The 18,490-nt window shown below is 41.1% G+C and overlaps 1 protein-coding gene across 1 annotated transcript in view; it reads left to right on the forward strand.

Moving 5' to 3' along the window:
* Nucleotides 1–18,490, forward strand: part of ADGRG2 (adhesion G protein-coupled receptor G2) — a 904,627-nt gene that overhangs the window by 665,292 nt on the left and 220,845 nt on the right. The window contains exons 21-23 of the mRNA XM_069205012.1: nucleotides 12,205–12,397; nucleotides 16,029–16,185; nucleotides 16,664–16,807. Of these exons, the coding sequence (XP_069061113.1) occupies nucleotides 12,205–12,397; nucleotides 16,029–16,185; nucleotides 16,664–16,807 (494 nt within the window). The remainder of the gene's footprint in view (nucleotides 1–12,204; nucleotides 12,398–16,028; nucleotides 16,186–16,663; nucleotides 16,808–18,490) is intronic.

Raw genomic sequence — 18,490 nt, forward strand, 5'->3', positions numbered from 1 at the left:
TTACTCAACAACTTGTTTGAGGCATAGCTCCCTCTCAATAACACAAAAGGTGAAATTCCCATTACCCTGGGGGCTGTACAAAGCCAATGAAATGTGTTTAATAGCAAAACATGACAAAATGAACTCCATGGACAAGGAGAGGAATTGTACACCATTATCTATCGCTAATAATTTAGGTACACATTCCCTCTGAAACAATGCTTAGAATGACAATGCACAATCACTAATGCATACCACATATTAGCAATCAAATTGTACATAGATCCAATTAAATATATTTCTAACCTTTCCAACTGTGATTTTGGTCACTCTAAATGGGACAAGTGATAGTAGAAAGCGATTTGCGTGTCTCTCTGTACTCCACACAACCAGCAACAAATACCTCCACATCTGTATCCAACGCTTGCCACCAATAATAGGTCCAAAGTCTCCTGTTAGTTCCAGTCAACACTAAATGCCCAAGATGAGCAAACTTTACCAATCGTATTCTCAAGTCTGGCAGAGGGAACAGCCTGCTCCCACCTCTTAATCAGCCCATCTTGTATAGACAACTCATTGTTAGCCTTGAAATAGGGTTTAAATTTGTTAGCCAAAATATTCACGCTGGGCCAACCTTTCACAATAAACTTCCTCAAAGAAGCAAGCCAAGCATTATCCCCACAGCATAGTTCCCAATCTTGCTGTGTTAGTGTTTTCAAAAATCATTATATCATCTACCAACCCTACCACACACTCCAGGCCATCAGCATCATGATTACCTGCAGACACCTCCAGAGGGTACCTTGAAAGGAAGTCAGCCTTAGAGTTCTTTACTCCTTCAATGTGCCCCACTCTAAAATTATAGTCCTGCATTTCTGATAACAATCTTTTAACCTTGGACTCTTTCTATTAAGGCTTTTTTTTCACATAACACAAATACTATGGGTTTGTGGTAACTGATAAAACTTCCCTCCCCCAGAAATACATTGAAAAAAGATTGAAGTTAGTGCCTCCCTTTCTATAGCGCTACAATTCTGTTCAACCTTAAAGAAGCACCTGAAAGCAAATGTTGCAGTGTTTCCTTCCCCTACACTATCTTACTTAAAACCACCCTCACGCTTATAGCAGCAGCATCAACAGTTCTGACATCATCTCTAAGCATGTAGTGGGGAAGCTTTTTTATTGCAGTTTTATCTAGTGCAAACTCAACCTGAAAGTATTTGAGCGCTTTACATGAGCACTAGTTACATTATACGTGGGCACACGTATGGAGAGATTGAGTGATTTGCCCAGAATCTCAGGATGCTGAACCAACATGGATAGTCAAACCTGGTTCCCTGTTTCCAAAGTTGGCAGCTTTTGCCTTTATGCCACTATTGTTTTCAGACTTTCAAACATGTCATTCTCTTCCTTCTCCCACAAAGATTTGCATTGCCCCTCAACATTTTTCTCACACATTCTATCTACAATGCAATTATATTCACCAAAACCAAGGGAAGCTTGATACTGGTGCTTAGGTGCAGGGTTATACTTACTAGCATCCACCAAATCTGTTTTTGGTTTTATCCCTTCTGCCAAACCATGATGCCCTAGATACTCATCTTCATGTAGAAAATAAATCAAACCATTTCTTTATTTACTGTGATACCATGCCCTTGCAAGGTTTTCAGCACGTCTCTTAACACAGAGGTGTTTCTCCTCCATATCGGTAAAGATAAGAATATCATCCTGGTAAGTCAAAACATTACTCATTCCACCTAAAACTTGATGCAGTAGAAGCTAGTCCGAACAGTATCCAAACAACCTTAATGCACTTAATGAAGTATTAAATGCTTGGAGAAGCCAAGAATCCTCACTCCACTCAACCTGGTGGTGAGCTGATAGATCCAAGGTGTAAAATATTCTTGAATCGCTCCAATTTACCTAGCATCTGAATCGTGGGTATTTGGACACAATCCATTAAATGTTTTTATTCAAGGACCTAAAGCCCACAAAGAGCCTTATCTTTTTTCAGTCTTTATTGCTATCAAATACGAGAGACCCAAAGAAAGGAATCAACTGGTGCTATGACCTTTTCGCCACACAGCTTGTCTAAGTGTTCCTTTTATTCACTCCCAATAATACTCAATATGACAGTCAACACTTTATATTGTAAGGACATTAGGTTTTAAAATAATTTTATGTTTGTTTTCCCTCACAATGTCTAACTCTTCCTCAAATAAGGGCTTAGGTTGATCATCACCTCAACCTATCTCAAAAGCTCTTTGGTCCTTCCATCCAAGTATGTTATACTCTCTTTTAGTTACGTAGACTACAGTATAATATATATATATATATGAATATATATATCACTTAAAAAAACAAAGCTTACAGGGACGTTTTAGTTAAGTTCTGAATTTACTTGCACAAAACCAGAGAAATTCAGCAGTTATAGATGCAAGTAACTATAACTCGCACCCTAAGACATCCATTACTCGTACTCGCACCATGCACAGTTTTTTCTTCAATATTTGACTTCTAATGTTTCATTTATATTTTTAATCAGGTTAAAGGAGTTGTTATGAGTCCTGTAAAATCTGAGGTAACTAGCATTGCATGGTGATGGTTCGAGTTATAGTTAGCTTAGGGCGCAAGTTATAGTTACTTAAAATAACTCTAACTATAACTGCTGAATTTCTCTGGTTTTGTGCGAGTAAATTCAGAACCTAACTATAACGCCCCTGTAACCTTTGTTTTTTTCAGGTGACTTTCTATGTTTTTTAAATTCTATTTCCTAACTGTATTGTCCCTGTAACCTTTGTTTTTTCAGTGAATTTCTATGTTTTTTTTAACGTAAAATAATTTTCATCACTATACATTAATGCAACCACTGCCACGCATAGCCTTTGGCCGTGCACAGTGGGGGACTAGTCACAGGATCTGGCTTGTGGCCAGTCCCTGCAGCCAACCCCATTACACCCAATCCTGTGTACAGCCTTTGGCAATGTGCAGCAGGAGTTGGCTACAAGGCCTGTCTGAGTGTGAGAATAGGTGTGAGAGGGTGGCTCTAGGTGTGAGATTGTCTGCATGGGTGTGAGGTGTAAGAGGGTGTCTCTGGGCGTGACAGTGGGTGTGAGAGTGTCTCTGTGAGTGGGTGTGTAAATGACTGCGTGGGACTGTGAGGGTCTTTGAGTGTATGCGTGAGAGTCTGAGTGGGTCTGTGAGTGGTGTGTGGGTCTGTGAGTAGGGTGCACCACTGCACTGTCCCCCTTCCCAGCCAATTTAGTCCCGGTGGCCCCATCCCCTGGGGCCCACCACTATTCAATGGGGAGGGGGACCTCACAGCCCACCTCCGCCAGCCAATTTTGGCACAGGGACCCCATCCCCAGGGGCCCCACATTAAAAAATATTTTTCTGGGTGTTGGGGGCCACAAGCATTCCTTCCCGGGCTGATCTTGGCCCCGGGGACTCCATCCCCCGGGGCCCAGCCATGTCACCTAGGTGTTCCCCATGGCACCCAGTCACCACCGTTGGGGTCCGCAGGGGAACCTGAATGCCCCCACGGTCCCAGCCGACTCCCATCCTCCTTTGGGAGCCGTCACTGCTTTTGCACACAGGAGCTGCTAAACATGCAGCTCCCTGTCTGCAAAAGCAATCCTTTCAACTCTTTCCCTGCCCCCATCTCCACGGGCAGGGAATGAGATTAAATCTCTGCTTCCACCAGACGAGAGCACTTAGACAGCTCTCGCCCGCTGGAAGCAGAGTGTTTGCTCTGACTTGTAGGGAGCTGTCAAAGCTCTTGCCAAATGAGATTAAACAGCTTTGATCCCGGGGGTGGGCACCCCGGGACATAGCATTAGCCGGCCCTCGAGAGGGGCCTCAAGACTTTAATTTACCCCTGGGGAGTTGGTGGTCCCCAGGACCAGGGGTCCGCATTGAGCCCCCTTCATTATTTTGTTCAGTTCTGGGGAGATGGCAGTCCACAGGGCTGCAGGAGCCTTCATTACAGCAAATGTCCGGGAGATGCCCGGGTAGATGGTGGTCCCTGGTGCTGCGGGGGGCCACGCATGCCCCCAAACACTAATTCTGTATTAAGCCCTGATGAGGTGGCAGTCCCCAGGAGAAAAACGCTCTTCCATTGGAAACTAGGTCCTAACTATAACTACTACATACTACTGCTATAATATAATATATGTATGTTACGTACTGCCGGTCACCATTAGGTAGTTATAGTTAGGACCTAGTTTCCATAGGAAGAGCGTATATTCTTTTGCCAATAACTTTGGCGCCGCTTGACAAATCTTCCTGACATTTTCAAAACTAATACAACAGTTGGTTCAGCTGCTGTCATGATGATCCATCAAGTCGGGGCCGGAAAAAGAGGGGGTCCCAAAATGCGTTTTTCCCATTAATTTTCCCATAGGCATACAGCCTGAACCACTGAACAGAATTACACCACATTTGGCAACAAGCTGGATCCTGGTGCATAGCCCATGTTTTTCGTGGTTTGGTGAAAATCTGTTCAGTTGTTTCAGAGATATTAAAGGTTTAAAAATATAGATATCTAGGGATGCCAATCCTTTGTGGATCCCACTGTCCTGTGCTGATATCTGATTGGCTGTCAACACATCAATAAGGAAGAGTTGGCAGCCATTTTGGTACTTGGCTTCAGTCGAGGCTCACAAAAAACATTTAAAAAACAAAGGGTCCAGGGTAGGGATACCCTCAGCCCTTAGCCTTGGTTCAGGTGTCCTCCATGGACATCGAGAGGGCTAAAAAGCATATTTTTTATCTCAGAAAAATCAGAAGATTTTTCTGCGATTTCCTTTGAAAAAAGTGCCCCCAGGTCTCAGGATCTCATGGGCTGATAAAAGAAGAGGGTGCACAGGGCCCCAATCCTAGGGCTTATTGTAGCCTTGGAGACCACCGCTTCCCTGGGGCTAAGATGCAAAAATATGCAGGGGGCCTCACGGCTCCCCTGCCCCCCGGGGCCACCACCTCCTCGGAGCTTAAATTAAATTAAAGCAGAGAGGTCAGTCGCAGACACCCAGCCCCGGGGCCTCTACCTTCGTGGGGATAAATGCAAATGAAGGAGGGGGGCCACAATGCCCATCTTTTGGAGCCTTACATGGCCCTGCTATCTTGTGAGGTGCCCATCCTCTGTGGGTAGCTGTTTGCTTTTGCTTGGTGGGAGCTGACAGCTCCCATCAAGCAAAAGCAAACATAACTCATCTTTCCCCAAGCGGGAGTTGTCCCCCCTTCCATGCGGCCCCCCATATATTTTTTTTGTTGTCCCTGGGAGGTGGTGATCCCCAGACCCGGGGCAGGAGGGAGGGGGTCTGCATGCCCCTTCACATAGTTTTTAAAATGTAGTCCCGGGGAGGTGGTGGGTTGTTGTAGGGGGCTTGGCCTCAGGCCAGGCATGGCGACCAACCCCCATCGCACACGGTTGCCCCGGGCTTAAGTGGTTATAGGGGGTTTGGCCGTAGGGCCTGGCCATGGGCCGTGCATGGGGTGGGGTGGGTGGTTATAGGGGTGTTGGATTAACATATAGTAATTAAAATCACTTTACATTTAAAAAACAGAGAAATTCACTGAAAGAAAAATACAGGTTACAGGGACGATATTGTTAGGAAATCAAATTTGTAAAAACATAGAAATTCACTTAAAAACCAAAGGTTACAGGGACATTATAGTTAGGCTCACATTTTAAATGTACAAAACCATGGAAATTCAACTGTTATAGTTAGAGTTATTTCAAGTCACTTTGACTTGTGCCCTAAGGCAACTATAACTTGCGCCCTCACCATGCTCTGCTAATTACCCCAGATATTACAGCACTCATTATATCTTTTATAACAACATTGATGATATAATTTATATATATATATATATATATATATATATATATATATATATATATATCCCTGTCTTTGTTCATGACATTCTCCTGAAAATACCTCAACATATCTGTGTCATAACCTTCAAACACTACTGTGCATTTATCTTGAAGGGATAGATCCTCAGAGGTCTATTCCATCAAATACAGTTTATCAGGCACTACAATGATGGGTGAAGCTCAGTCTATAGTGACATCAGTGTCAACCTCTACAATCCTTCTATTGCACACAGGATCTCCTCCTTGAACAGCTTTTCCCATGGAACCCACCATTTTGATGAATACAACAATTCCACTCTCTTCTCATCTTCGGTCATACTTCTTTTTGCCCATTACATGTTAATTATTAATTGATACAAATTTCTGCGCAGTTTTACATGCTCTGGCAAAGTGCCCCACATTCTTACATTTGATACAGGACTTTCCTATGGCATTACACACATTAGAATTAAGCTATATGATTCTTAGAACAGTACCTATTACAAGTTCCAAAAAAATGCAAAAACTATTTTTAACTTGTCTTGCTTTCATTACATGAACTGGAATTGAACTTAGGTTTCAGAAAAATACATGCACATTTTCAACTTCAGTTACTTGTTTTTATTTTCCTTACTCTTTAGATGGCATTTTTGATCTTTCAGTTCCTTTCATAATCTCCAATGTCTCTTCAAGACTTGGATACCTACAACACAATAGTCTTGGTTTCAAGCAGTTGACCACCATTTCATCTTTGAGATAATTATCCAATGTACCATCAAATGCACAGGTGGAAGCTAGAATCCTAGGTTCAGCTAGAAAACCATCAAATACCTCATCCGGGTGTTGATGACATCTGAACACCCATGTTTTTCTACAGTTATAATTGTGTGATTATTTAAGTGAGTTTTCAGTCTGTTAACAGCTTCAGTATAATAAGCCAACACATCGGGAGGTGAAGAAGTCATCATGGGTAAATGAAGAAATAAAACCTGACCATCCATGCTTAACCAATTGCATAATAAAGCCTTTCCCAAACATGATCAAACCCTGTCCCATCAATTGCAAGTAAGTAGCTATCAAGGGTCCAGGGTCATATCATTCATTTTACTCTTTCCACAGCTGGTTAATGTAAAAATAGTGTCAGAAGGCTAGCACTCTATGGGGGTCATTCTGAGCCTGACGGCCGGTGACCGCCAGGGTCACCGACCACGGGAGCACCGCCAACAGGCTGGCGGTGCTCCCTCGAGCATTCTGACCGCGGCGGTTCAGCCGCGGTCAGAAACGGAAAGTCGGCGGTCTCCCGCCGACTTTCCGCTGCTCGGGTGAATCCTCCATGGCTGCGGAGCACGCTCCGCAGCCATGGGGATTCTGACACCCCCTACCGCCAGGAACAGGATGGCGGTAGGGGGTGCCGCGGGGCCCCTGGGGGCCCCTGCAGTGCCCATGCCAATGGCATGGGCACTGCAGGGGCCCCCGTAAGAGGGCCTCACAAAGTATTTCAGTGTCTGCAAAGCAGACACTGAAATACGCGACGGGTGCCGGCGTCCTCGTGGGAAGGTAGATTTGCCCTGGGCTGGCGGGTGGCCTTTTGGCGGCCGCCCACCAGCCCAGGGCAAATCTCAAAATACCCTCTGCGGTCTTGCGACCGCGGAGCGGTATTTTGTCGGGGGTAGACTGGCGGGCGGCCTCCGCCGCCTGCCAGTCTCGGAATCACCCCCTATATGTTTAATGATAGCAACAGACCAGCTATGCAAAAAAAATAACTTCACTGAAGCCATAAAGTCCTTTTACCTTTCACTATAAATGACTTTTTTTGGTTAACTCTACATGTAACAATGCTAGACTTCGAAGCACCAATCCAGTGTTTGTCCACTGACAAATGCGGAAACATCTGTAGCCAATCTGGATTCACCTTCCATTTCCTTAGTAGCGAACATGATGACGTCATACACAGCCATGTTCAGAAGAGAAACTTATGTGGACAACTGTGCACTGTGATCCAGAAATCCTTGAAGGGTTTTGCACAGAGAAGAAGCAGCACTAGAACTTGACAGCAGCACTCCAGTGCACGCTGATTTGCCATGAGAGAAGCAAACAGCAGTAGTTTCTGCTGAAATGCATAAGGAGCGGACACAGCACCGCAATTGACTGCCACGCTCCACCATGCACTGAGCTGTCTTGAGGGATGCTGAAAGCAGCACATCATGAGTCCCACACTTGAGAGCTCATGTGTGCACCAAGAAACAATGGAAGGCCCTTCAGCTAGTTTAAAAACTACAAAAGAAGTGTTTAAAATAGGTCAAAAGGAAGAATAACATCCCAAAAGCAGCAACTCACCTCTGTTGATGACAAAAGGATCTGAAATTGGTACTGAGTGTTGCCAAGAATGTGTTGTTCTTCTGGGGTTGGGATCAGTCACTGCTTAAAATATATTGTGCCCAGTAGAGTAGAATGTCCAGGCAAAGAAAAGTTGAGAACAAGTCTTTGTTGTCAAAGTCACAAAAGAATAGCACACAGAGTCCCTTTAGCAAATGCTCCAGACTCCACCAGATAATTCCAGTCATTAAATGGACCACACAATGAATCAGCATGTAACGGTAGGTCCTGATACCCATTTTAAGAAGATCCCCATACCTGCCCAAATGGGAGTTCAAATTCTGAGTAGTATGGTAAACATCCTTCCACTTAATGCACAACTAACAAATTTCAGCCATTCAAAATTGCCAATATGTACCTGGGGCAAAATGTGGGAGAGTATGCTGATAAGTACAAAATGCAGTGAAGTATACACCCATTATGAATGTAATTCCTCATTCTATCCTTCAAAGCTTGATTAGGAGATATTTAGCACACTCAGGGTATCAGTAATTACTCAATACAACAGGTACTATGCTCTGTTCTAACATTCTGAAAAGCAGGGTGTCAGACAGAATACAGAGTCATGCAAGTTGAGTAAAGGGAGATTGGGGTAAAAGTACCATGGTGCAGGCAAATAAGCCAATTTTCCTCATATCGGAGACATGCAAAAACCAAGCATAAGCAACACCAATAGGTCTATCTATGCCTTCTATCCTTTTAGCTTTGCTATTAGATATTTTCCTATGATTTTTGTGAAACTGTATTGTGGAGAGGTGCTGGGCCCCTGCCAAACCAAATAAACCATTACCTGAAAACAAAAATATGTTTTCGGTCTTAAAAAGAACACATTCCTAGTAGTTCCTGGCACTGAAGGGAACTACTTTGTGCATGGATGTGCCCCTTGTGAATGAGCACAATCTGGTCGCATGCCATGAAGTTAGTCAGGGGCTGAAGTTGGATGACCCTCTACCCCATGCCATATAGTGTAGTGGGCAGAGAATGCAAATGACACAAGCAGACCAATGGATGAAGAGAACTGATATCATGAAAGCTCCTGTAAGTATATAATAATTTTAGCAAAATCAAATGGTCTTGGATAAATCCAAACCTAAAAATAGAACAGAGGAAGCAAATTAGCTCTGTTCGCTTCCCAAGCAATACCTGATAAAACAGAATAGAAAACTCATCCTCAAAAGGTTGCTGCTGTCTTCCACCTACAGTAAGAGCAGTGTTTGGACTGCTGTTTTGTAGACATCAAAATTGAAATCCAGTAAAAAAGCAAACCATTTATTTATGCCTTGTTTTGCTTCTATCAGCATTCCATGTATTGGTGTTTGCCTCAGTCTTTAAGAGAGTGAAATAGGTAGGAGTATCAGCACCATGATGCACCATGATGCCCTTCTGTGTGACAGCACAGTACAAATTGGTATGACTTAACATAATGTAAACGACAACAGCTTGTTGGAGATGATTGCTAAAAGCCCTAGCGTCTACAGGTGATTCCCCTCATTAAGGTCCTTCGGTCCCGATCCAATATAGTGGAGATAGCAATTAACCGATGTAAATGCCCTCATTGGGTGTGTTAACAGCTGGGAAAGCCTTGAGCACTGACTGATGGCATTGAAGTAATTGATTGAGGACTGATTATGCTAAGAGGTGTATCATGGGCTCTGTAACTACTTTCACCAGCTTATTCACCCCCCCCCCCTGTAGATCAGGTTGAGGCATACTGCACAAGTGTAGGCCTTACCAAAAGTCCAGGATCTGGCACTAGGAACACTGCACCACAGTCAAAGTTACAATTCTCACCCCCTTCCCTAGAAACTGAGTCTTATTTGATATCTCCATGGCAATCTGATGCCTCTTAGCTTGTGATGCACTAAGAAGATGCCTAGAATTACTGAGATGTAGCACCAGCCCGAACCTATCCATTTTAATTTGTGATACATGTGCATCTGGCACATGATGTTCAGGGCCACAGGGTCAGAGTTACATTAATGCTCTTCTCTATAAATGCAGCACTCATGCAAATGACAAGGTGAGATAACCAAGATTGCATGGGTGGTTTCTTACTATGGCATAACATTTATTAGCTAACTCTTTTAGATCAATTATATACAACCTTGCATGCATGCTGTTTCTGGCTTGAGTAGTGCTAATGTTATCTTGTATGGATTACAGGTCCAAATGCATGAACATTTGTAGTGGTGGCAGTGCACTTTACAAGTCCAAATAGCATTACTTGAAATTTCTACAGCAAGAAAAATGAAACTTTTGGGAAAACATTTGCATTCTGATGGAATGTAAATAATTTCTGCATGTTCCTTCCACCTGGAAATGTTTTGAGGGGGAGTGAGAGGTGTAGATCAAAAAACATCTAAATATTATTCACTTCTCTGACAGCAGCAGGGTGATGGCCGTGCTCAGGGACCATGCACAGGAATCAGCTTTGATGGCACGTTTTGTGATTCTATAGACATACTTCCAGATTTTATTGTTATGATTCAAGGTTTTCGAAAGTCACCTGAGCCTCTTACCCACCAAATAGTACAAAAAAGACCTGGGTATCTTCTGTAAAAACATATAATTACAATATTGTGGGATTAATAGGGTACTGTCGAGCAATACTGGAGAGAGAGATGGCCCAAGAGGAATTCCATAGGAAAGAGTACTTTAATGATGTGGAACCTATGCTAACATGCTGCCTCTGTTGCAGAAAAGAAATTCATGCCATCCAAGTACCATTTAATGATTTTCCTTATTTTCCCCAAAATTCAAGATTATTAGGGAAAACAAACATCTCAAACTCAAATATGGCCTGATTGTAGCTTTGAGTGTTTTCTCCACTGTTCAGTCAAGGGCCTTTTCCTCCACTGGGCCCGCCTACTCCAGGCCCAGTGTAAGAAATAAGGCTGGGTTGACAGAGAATGCACAGTGCTAGAGTAAGCATTAGAATACATCATAATGACTTGTTTACAGATATTTAAAAAAAAAAAATAGTAGAATGAAGGACAGTTGGATCTCTGTGTAGACAGTAAGTAGGAAGCATGCTGTAATTCATCACTGTCAGAGCTATCAATCCAGGTAGGTGAGTTAAGGACACCGGGTAGGATTAGCATTGACACACAGCCATTGGCATGCTTTCCAGAAGAGAATTCTAGGCGTAGGCTGTTTTTTAGGTTGACCTTTGAGGCAGTTTGGAATTACTGACTCCACACATGCTTGAATATATGGGTTGCCATTTCATAATTAAGTGAGCTACTGTGCCAGAGAAGGTGTGGGGCTATGCACCACTAGGGAAGAAGACAGTGTCCCTGCCTGTAATGATGGGATTTTCACTACATACATGTGTGAGCAATAAGTGTTACTGTGCAAGTTAAAGGGATGCTTATAAGTTTCCCAAATGAGAGGTTATGTCTACCCGGCCTTCTAGTTAGCTCTGGCCTGTATATATCATCTACTTATGTCCTTCTGCAACAATGGGTTGTGTAAATAAACCTTCAGAGTATACCACCCAGTCCACTATGTATGTTTTTTGTCATTAAATTGTTTTCAGACTTGTGTATAGGCAGCTTCCAGGTCTGAGATGCACGTTGTATGCCAGCCAATAAATGCAGGCCTAGTCATGTGCAGGTTAGCACAAAAAAACGGATTTGCTACCACAGGTTGACAACTATCACAAATGTTAGTAAGCAAGGCTACACGGACTTCAATGTCTGGTACAAGCTTGACTAAGGCAACTCCAAGTGAGACAGTGATATTTATGAGGCAGTTGATGATTCAGTTGTGAGGCTGAAAAGCTTCCTTCCCCAAAACATCCTCCACACGATTGGCATGGATCTGATGCAAAAGCTCAAATATACTGTAATCCTCACCCTGACAGGCAAGCATGCACAGCACATAGGTAATTGAAAAAAGGGTTAGGTTCAAGAAATGTGACACCAGATAATGACTTACTGTAAAGTACAGAAAATGTTATTTGACACTGACTTGTTTCTATTTTTCTACAGAAGAAAACCTTAATGACTTGAATGACTTACTGAATTCCACCAACCTTAATGCATCTATTGTTGACCGAGTTGTGTCCCGTATGGAAAGTATTTTAGCAGGAACAATACAGCCAAAAATGGCGGGCATGTTGGTTGGTGTGGTGAGCAACTTTCTAAATGTGGCACCAGTTCTCCTGGCCCCAGTTTCTAAACGGTATGTTTTTATAGGAAATTTTTCAGAATTACTTGTGAAAATATAAAAATATGTGATTGTATTATGTTGTCCATGGTATAATGCTTTATGCCACCCTACGATTACCCCTAAGCCCTGGTGACAGCATCAGGGGAGCTTGACAAGATGCGATCAGGAGTGAGTAAAAGAGGGAAGAATGAGGGGGAATGAAGGAGAGTTGTGGATGATGTGGGTGTACCACAATTCTATCACCTAACCAAATGGAGCAATACTGCGTTGTAGGCATCAAGCCTTAGGCATCTCACCAGCAGATATAGAATGAGAAATAAACACAATAAGAGAAATTCAACCTGTAACTATGGCTAAAAGAGGTTATTGTTTGAAAATGTATCTTTAATTTTTTTTAAACTAGTCAAATTTATCTCAGCATGTAGACACGGGAGCCAATAATTACAGACTTTTGTGTAGTGATGGAAACAGATCTATCACCATAAATTGCAGATATGGCTTACCACAGTAAACCACAGGAATTTAGAAGTCAGAAATTCAAGGGTCTTTTCGTGCACAATTTTATGAATGGTTGGTCATAGCTTTGAAAGAGACCCTGCTGTAGATGGGAACCTAGTGAAGAGATCCCAGAATTGGGAAAATGGGCTCTTGTCTTGAGACCTGTGACAACCTAGGCAGCAACCTTCTGCATTAGCTGAAGGGTATGGAAAATCAGTAAATCATTAGTCTCGCAGACTGAAATTATTCTGGGAAGGGGAGTTTTTTTTGGGATACTGGATACTGGGTACTGCCCCCTAGCTGACACATTTACCACAAAAGGCTATCCTATAACAATATTCATCCAGTCACCATCTTTGTTTTTCCTTAATGTCATGCTATATCAAAGTCTTCATAGGACAATAGATAACGTGTAACACATACACAGGCCTAGTTGCCATTTCTTTTGGCAGTCACTTATTATTGCTCTTAGTGTACTGAATAATTCACTACTGGGACACGCCCCTACAGTCAAACTCGCTCCAAGGGTTCCGTGTCATTGGTTGTACCTATTTGTCCACTGCTCTGTTTCAGATTGACATAGCTGGACACGACATTAAGGAAATGCAAATAATTTTATGGGGCATCTACAAAATTCCTGACAAAAGATGCAGACCCTTGATAGCCTAACCATGAGGTCTGAAACATGTTGACCAACCTTAGCATGTACTTTATCCTCTGCAAACACCCACAGACTTTGATCTTAATCATACCAAAGGCACCCAAAATAAAAGGATACTGGGGTGACATTTAGTTATTTTTATTCTTATCTTTTCACTAGGAGACTCTGTCTCAGATACATATCCAAAGTGCTCCCTGGAAAATGGTTGAGCCCATCCTGGATTATAGGGGCAGGATGAGACTCGATAATGAAGCATGACACCAATAGAGTGAGTAAGGCTCAAACAAAAAACTCCTCAGGCTCAGTGGTTTTGAAAAGGAGTTCAATTAGTTACTAACTGGATGACTATGGTTATACAATACCCTTTTGTGATAAGACTATTAAAAATCTTCACAGTAGATGTCATGTACGTGAAATCTGCATAGTCTAAGCTGCACTAAATCATGGCATTTATCACAGGAATGCATAACCTTGTCTCAATGGAGGGAGTATTCTGTTCTTTTAAAAATTATCAGCTGTGAGAAGGAGGTGTTGATAACCATAGCCACCTGGATGCAGATTTGAGTCATTGTAGACACTAAGGTTATGAACTGCCATAGTTGAATGAGGTACGGGCCAATAACATGAGACCAGACAACATTGTGCCAATCAGAACCACCTGAAATGGCAAGCAGGTGTTCTTTTTTGGCCAGATGAAGCTTGAGAATGTTTCTGGACATCTTTCATCAAATATTGGCTAGGCACTTGGACAAATCCTCTGCATTCTGGTTGATGTTCCCTATATTGATTGATATGATAGACTAAATATGAGCATGGAGTAGTTTGTGTTCCTGTATAATTGTGCCCCTGTAGGATAGATGTGATCCTATTTATCGTTTAATGGATGTTGAATTGAATGTCTTTGAAGTAAAATATAGTGGTTCTAGCTGAAATCAATTACTTTGAATGACATGGCACTGCATTGTTATTAGAATTTTCCATATCGTTTGACAAGACAAATCATATATTACATGGGTCTACACTAACCATCTTGGGAGATCCATGCATATTGGTGGTTATAGGAAATGTCGTTCATACTTAGGTGAGGGTAAGAATAGGAGTGAGTGATCTCTATTAGGTGCTCTACACCCTTTTTGATGGGATTAATCTGGCATCATTCCTATTTCCCTATTTGCTCAATCTCTGAGTATTCTCGCTTGGAACAGGCAACCAGAACCTTCTTAGGCGTTTCAGAGTTGCTGTTCTTGCTCTTAGTACCCCAATGTTATATTTTCCCATTCTTACACAATTTGCAAAGGGTTTTTAAATTATTGTTTTTTTAATCGTAAAAATGAATTAGTAATACCCTTGAAGGCCATTGCCCATTGGCATATGGCATATATTGGCCATACATGTTACAGAGCGATGTTGATGTTTTAATGATGTTAATCTGCAGGACTTGGTGAACTTTGTTCCCTGTTGATGCTCCTTGACAACAAAATAATAATGTAATTCCAGTAAAATATATGAAACTTTCCTGATAGTTCCCACTTGACATAAACCATATTACTACTTATTTTATGCTTCTTAAGAGGGTATTTGAGGCTAACATCCCGGCCGCTGCATATGGAACTCATGTTTGGCACCGCTGTCAGGCCCCAGTCACTGCAGGGGAGGTTCTGTTTTGTAAAGATTTCTGTGGTGTGTTGTGATGTGTGTTTACACCTTTAGAACTGATTTGACAGAGCTTGCTCCATGATCTTGTTGTTCATTTCCCCCAACATTAAGTTTAATGCGTTTTTTCTCCTCAACAGAACCGTCTACTGTTCTTTGCTATTTTTGTCTGGGAAAGTTTATAAACTCTGACTGATATGTCAATGAGATATTTGCTTGTGTTTGCTAAAGCTAGTTGAGAACACCGAACGTGTGTAATGATGATTAGCGATCCAAAGTTTAAAAGTAAATTAAAGGTGCACTTGACTGCACAAACAGCTGTCTAAATTTGAATTTTGCATTTTTAAGCACAATTAAAAAAATTAGTGCTCCCATTAGGAAATTCCGTTTTGTTTATTTGTTTTTTAAAACTCTTGGTAATATGTTGATGAAATGTGAGCAGTTGTAATGATGGAGATATGATGTTTTTACTTTTAATGCTCTAAGCGTATCAATAACAAACTTTAACTACAATGTTTTACCAGTCATTTTGAAGATATTGTTTAACCAAAAATAATATTTAAATACATTATTTAAACTGTAATTCTGGTGGATATTTTTCACTTTGTGCTTGCTTTGCTAAATTGTTTGATGTACAATGTTACTTGTTTTACTGTATTACTGCCTGATGGTGTTGTGATAAGTTCAATTTAAGTTTGCACCATAGAAACATGATGAATAGAATAAATGCCCTCTACTAGAGATTTGTCCTAAACACGTTTTCAAGTTAAGATGATTTTCTGTGAAATGGAGAAAAGCATTTATATTAAAACCGTTTTACATTTCAAACAGGATTATTACAATCGTGGATACTATTGGATTGAAACTAAACTTTTCAACACAGTCAGTAAATTTTACCTCTCCCTCGCTGGTTTTGGCAGTGACCAAAATAAATTCAAGCTTCTTCAGCGAAACGTCTTTTGCAGTTCAGAACTCAGGGACTTTACAGGTAAAACAATTGTGTTTTTTCAACAGTTTATTTACACGAAAATTATAGAGATAGGTAAATGCTAAATGCAACAGGAAGTAAGTAGAATTACAAGACTTGTGGTTCTAGAATAAGAGGTCACCACAAAAAAGCTGATGGTAGCCATCTCTGGATTTTCTTTTTCAAAGCGTCGTGGTCAGCTAAAGTCATATAACAATGGATATAGTTCTGCACCTAAATGATTCCATCTACTAGCAGTCTGAAGGAAAGAGGGAAATGAAGAGATGCTTATCAATATAATTATTGGGAAAGCTTTTACATTTAATAAATGTAAAGTTTTTTTTTAATGTGAAACTCAAAAAGCAGAGACTCTTGTATTAAAGCATCCTACGTATTTATTAGAATCGATTATCATATTCAATGTAGACACTGCAAGTGCATTTCGAAGATGCTTATACATTTTTGAGTAAATCACTCTACCCTTATACTTTGTGTGCAGGTTAATTTAGATACCCCGCCATCGATAAACAGTTCTGGATCGATCACTCTCCCATCATCACTACTGGATAATTTGGGAGGCCAAAGTAAAGATTGGGCTTCAAGAGTACAGTTCAACTTCTTTGAGAAGGCATCTCTGTTCCAGGTACGCTTTGAAAATTGCTGTTATTTATAACTGCTAATTTCATTGGTTGGGTTATTATCAAATTGATTGATGTATTCACATGTTTTAAAGGAGGTTGTGTTAACTTATAACAGATTTAAGCAGTGAGCCAAAAAGGAGAAACTTAATTGCTAATATCTTTTGGAAGCCAGGTTATGAGTCACTTACTTCTCTCTACATGAACTGCCACCTCGTTTGGAGCAATAAAGACAATGTTTCAATGAAGGAATACAAAATACATTACATGTACTTTTCTTGGTAGCCGAAGAGAGAGGAGTGCACATTTTTGCAAGATTCAATAATGGATGTTGAACACCTCTAGTTAGTTTGATGTACTTTCTGGTTTGTCAAAATGGTACAACAGGAGCTTTATGAACTGCAGGGATTGAACTGTTCACCCAGGTCAGTGAAGTGAGGGCTTTTGGACACTGCCTAGACAATGACTGCGTCTTCGCAAAAAGTAACCCATTAAAGTCTATAAATGAGCTCAACCCTAAGAGGCAGACATGGTGATTTTTATTGTATTCAGTGCACTTTTTGGAGTTCTGTACTAAATCAAGACAAATTTTGCACAACACTTGCTTTAGTTAGTGACAGTGAAACACCACTTGCATTTTTTTTCAGTTCTCAAGCTCATTTCGCGATTTCTCGCAACCTTATAACATTCATGCAGGTGCCTATATCTAATATCAATTCTTTGTGCATTGGCCAGTGCAGAAATCAAATCAGTGTATCTTAACACCCTATGCTTCAGAAGATGTGATTTAGCATACACTGTACTTCAGCAAAAATACTTTGACTTGAGGCACTCAAAATAAATTCTGGCTAGCAGTTTGATCAAAGTGAGAGTTCTTAGGGGCACGTGCGTCTTATTGGAGATGTGTAAGTGAACCACAAACTGAAATTCAAGAGCCATTTTATCTAGTCATTTGCCGAGTGATCAAATGAGATCCTGTCACGGTCACATTCATTAATATATCTGCGTATGAAAACATACTAAACTCTGTTAACTTAAAGGTTAAAAGGGCCCATTTAATAAGAGAGAACACTATATTTTGCAAAATGGAAATTACAGCCAATTTGTGCACTGGGGAATGGTTAACAGAGACTCAATGTTATCAACTACATGGCACATGGGAGAAACACTAAAACAATATATGGAGCAGTTACCTGTAAATATATATCTGATATTTTTCAATATTCGACTATAGTGACAACATGCATAATGGTCAGACACTCACACATGAATATACAGATGCAGACTGTTGAAGTCATTCATCTTTTAAAATCCTATATTATGTTTGTTTAGCCTTTTGTCTGATCCTATGGGAGGCTTTCTAACTTCAAACGTTTTCTCAATCAGACTGACTAAATAGGACAACTACTCCTTTGCATCTTTGTTTGTATATGTAGTTGAATATGTAATCTATTACTTTGACTATTTGTAGGAAGTATCATTTTTCACCCTTAATAATTGTGCCTCTCTGTGAGGAATTTGCACCATACAGAGCCAGCTCAGTTAGTTTGAACCCAGCTATACTCAAATCAGTGTCGACCCTGCTTCAACAGGAGCACTCCAGTCTGAAAAGCCAGGTTAGCCCCTCCATGAATCGCCCCAAAATCTACATATTTGCTAAAAGTGGACAGTGTATTCACATAACATAA

The sequence above is a fragment of the Pleurodeles waltl genome, chromosome 8 (assembly GCF_031143425.1).
Source record: "Pleurodeles waltl isolate 20211129_DDA chromosome 8, aPleWal1.hap1.20221129, whole genome shotgun sequence".
Taxonomy (NCBI): Eukaryota; Metazoa; Chordata; class Amphibia; order Caudata; family Salamandridae; genus Pleurodeles; species Pleurodeles waltl.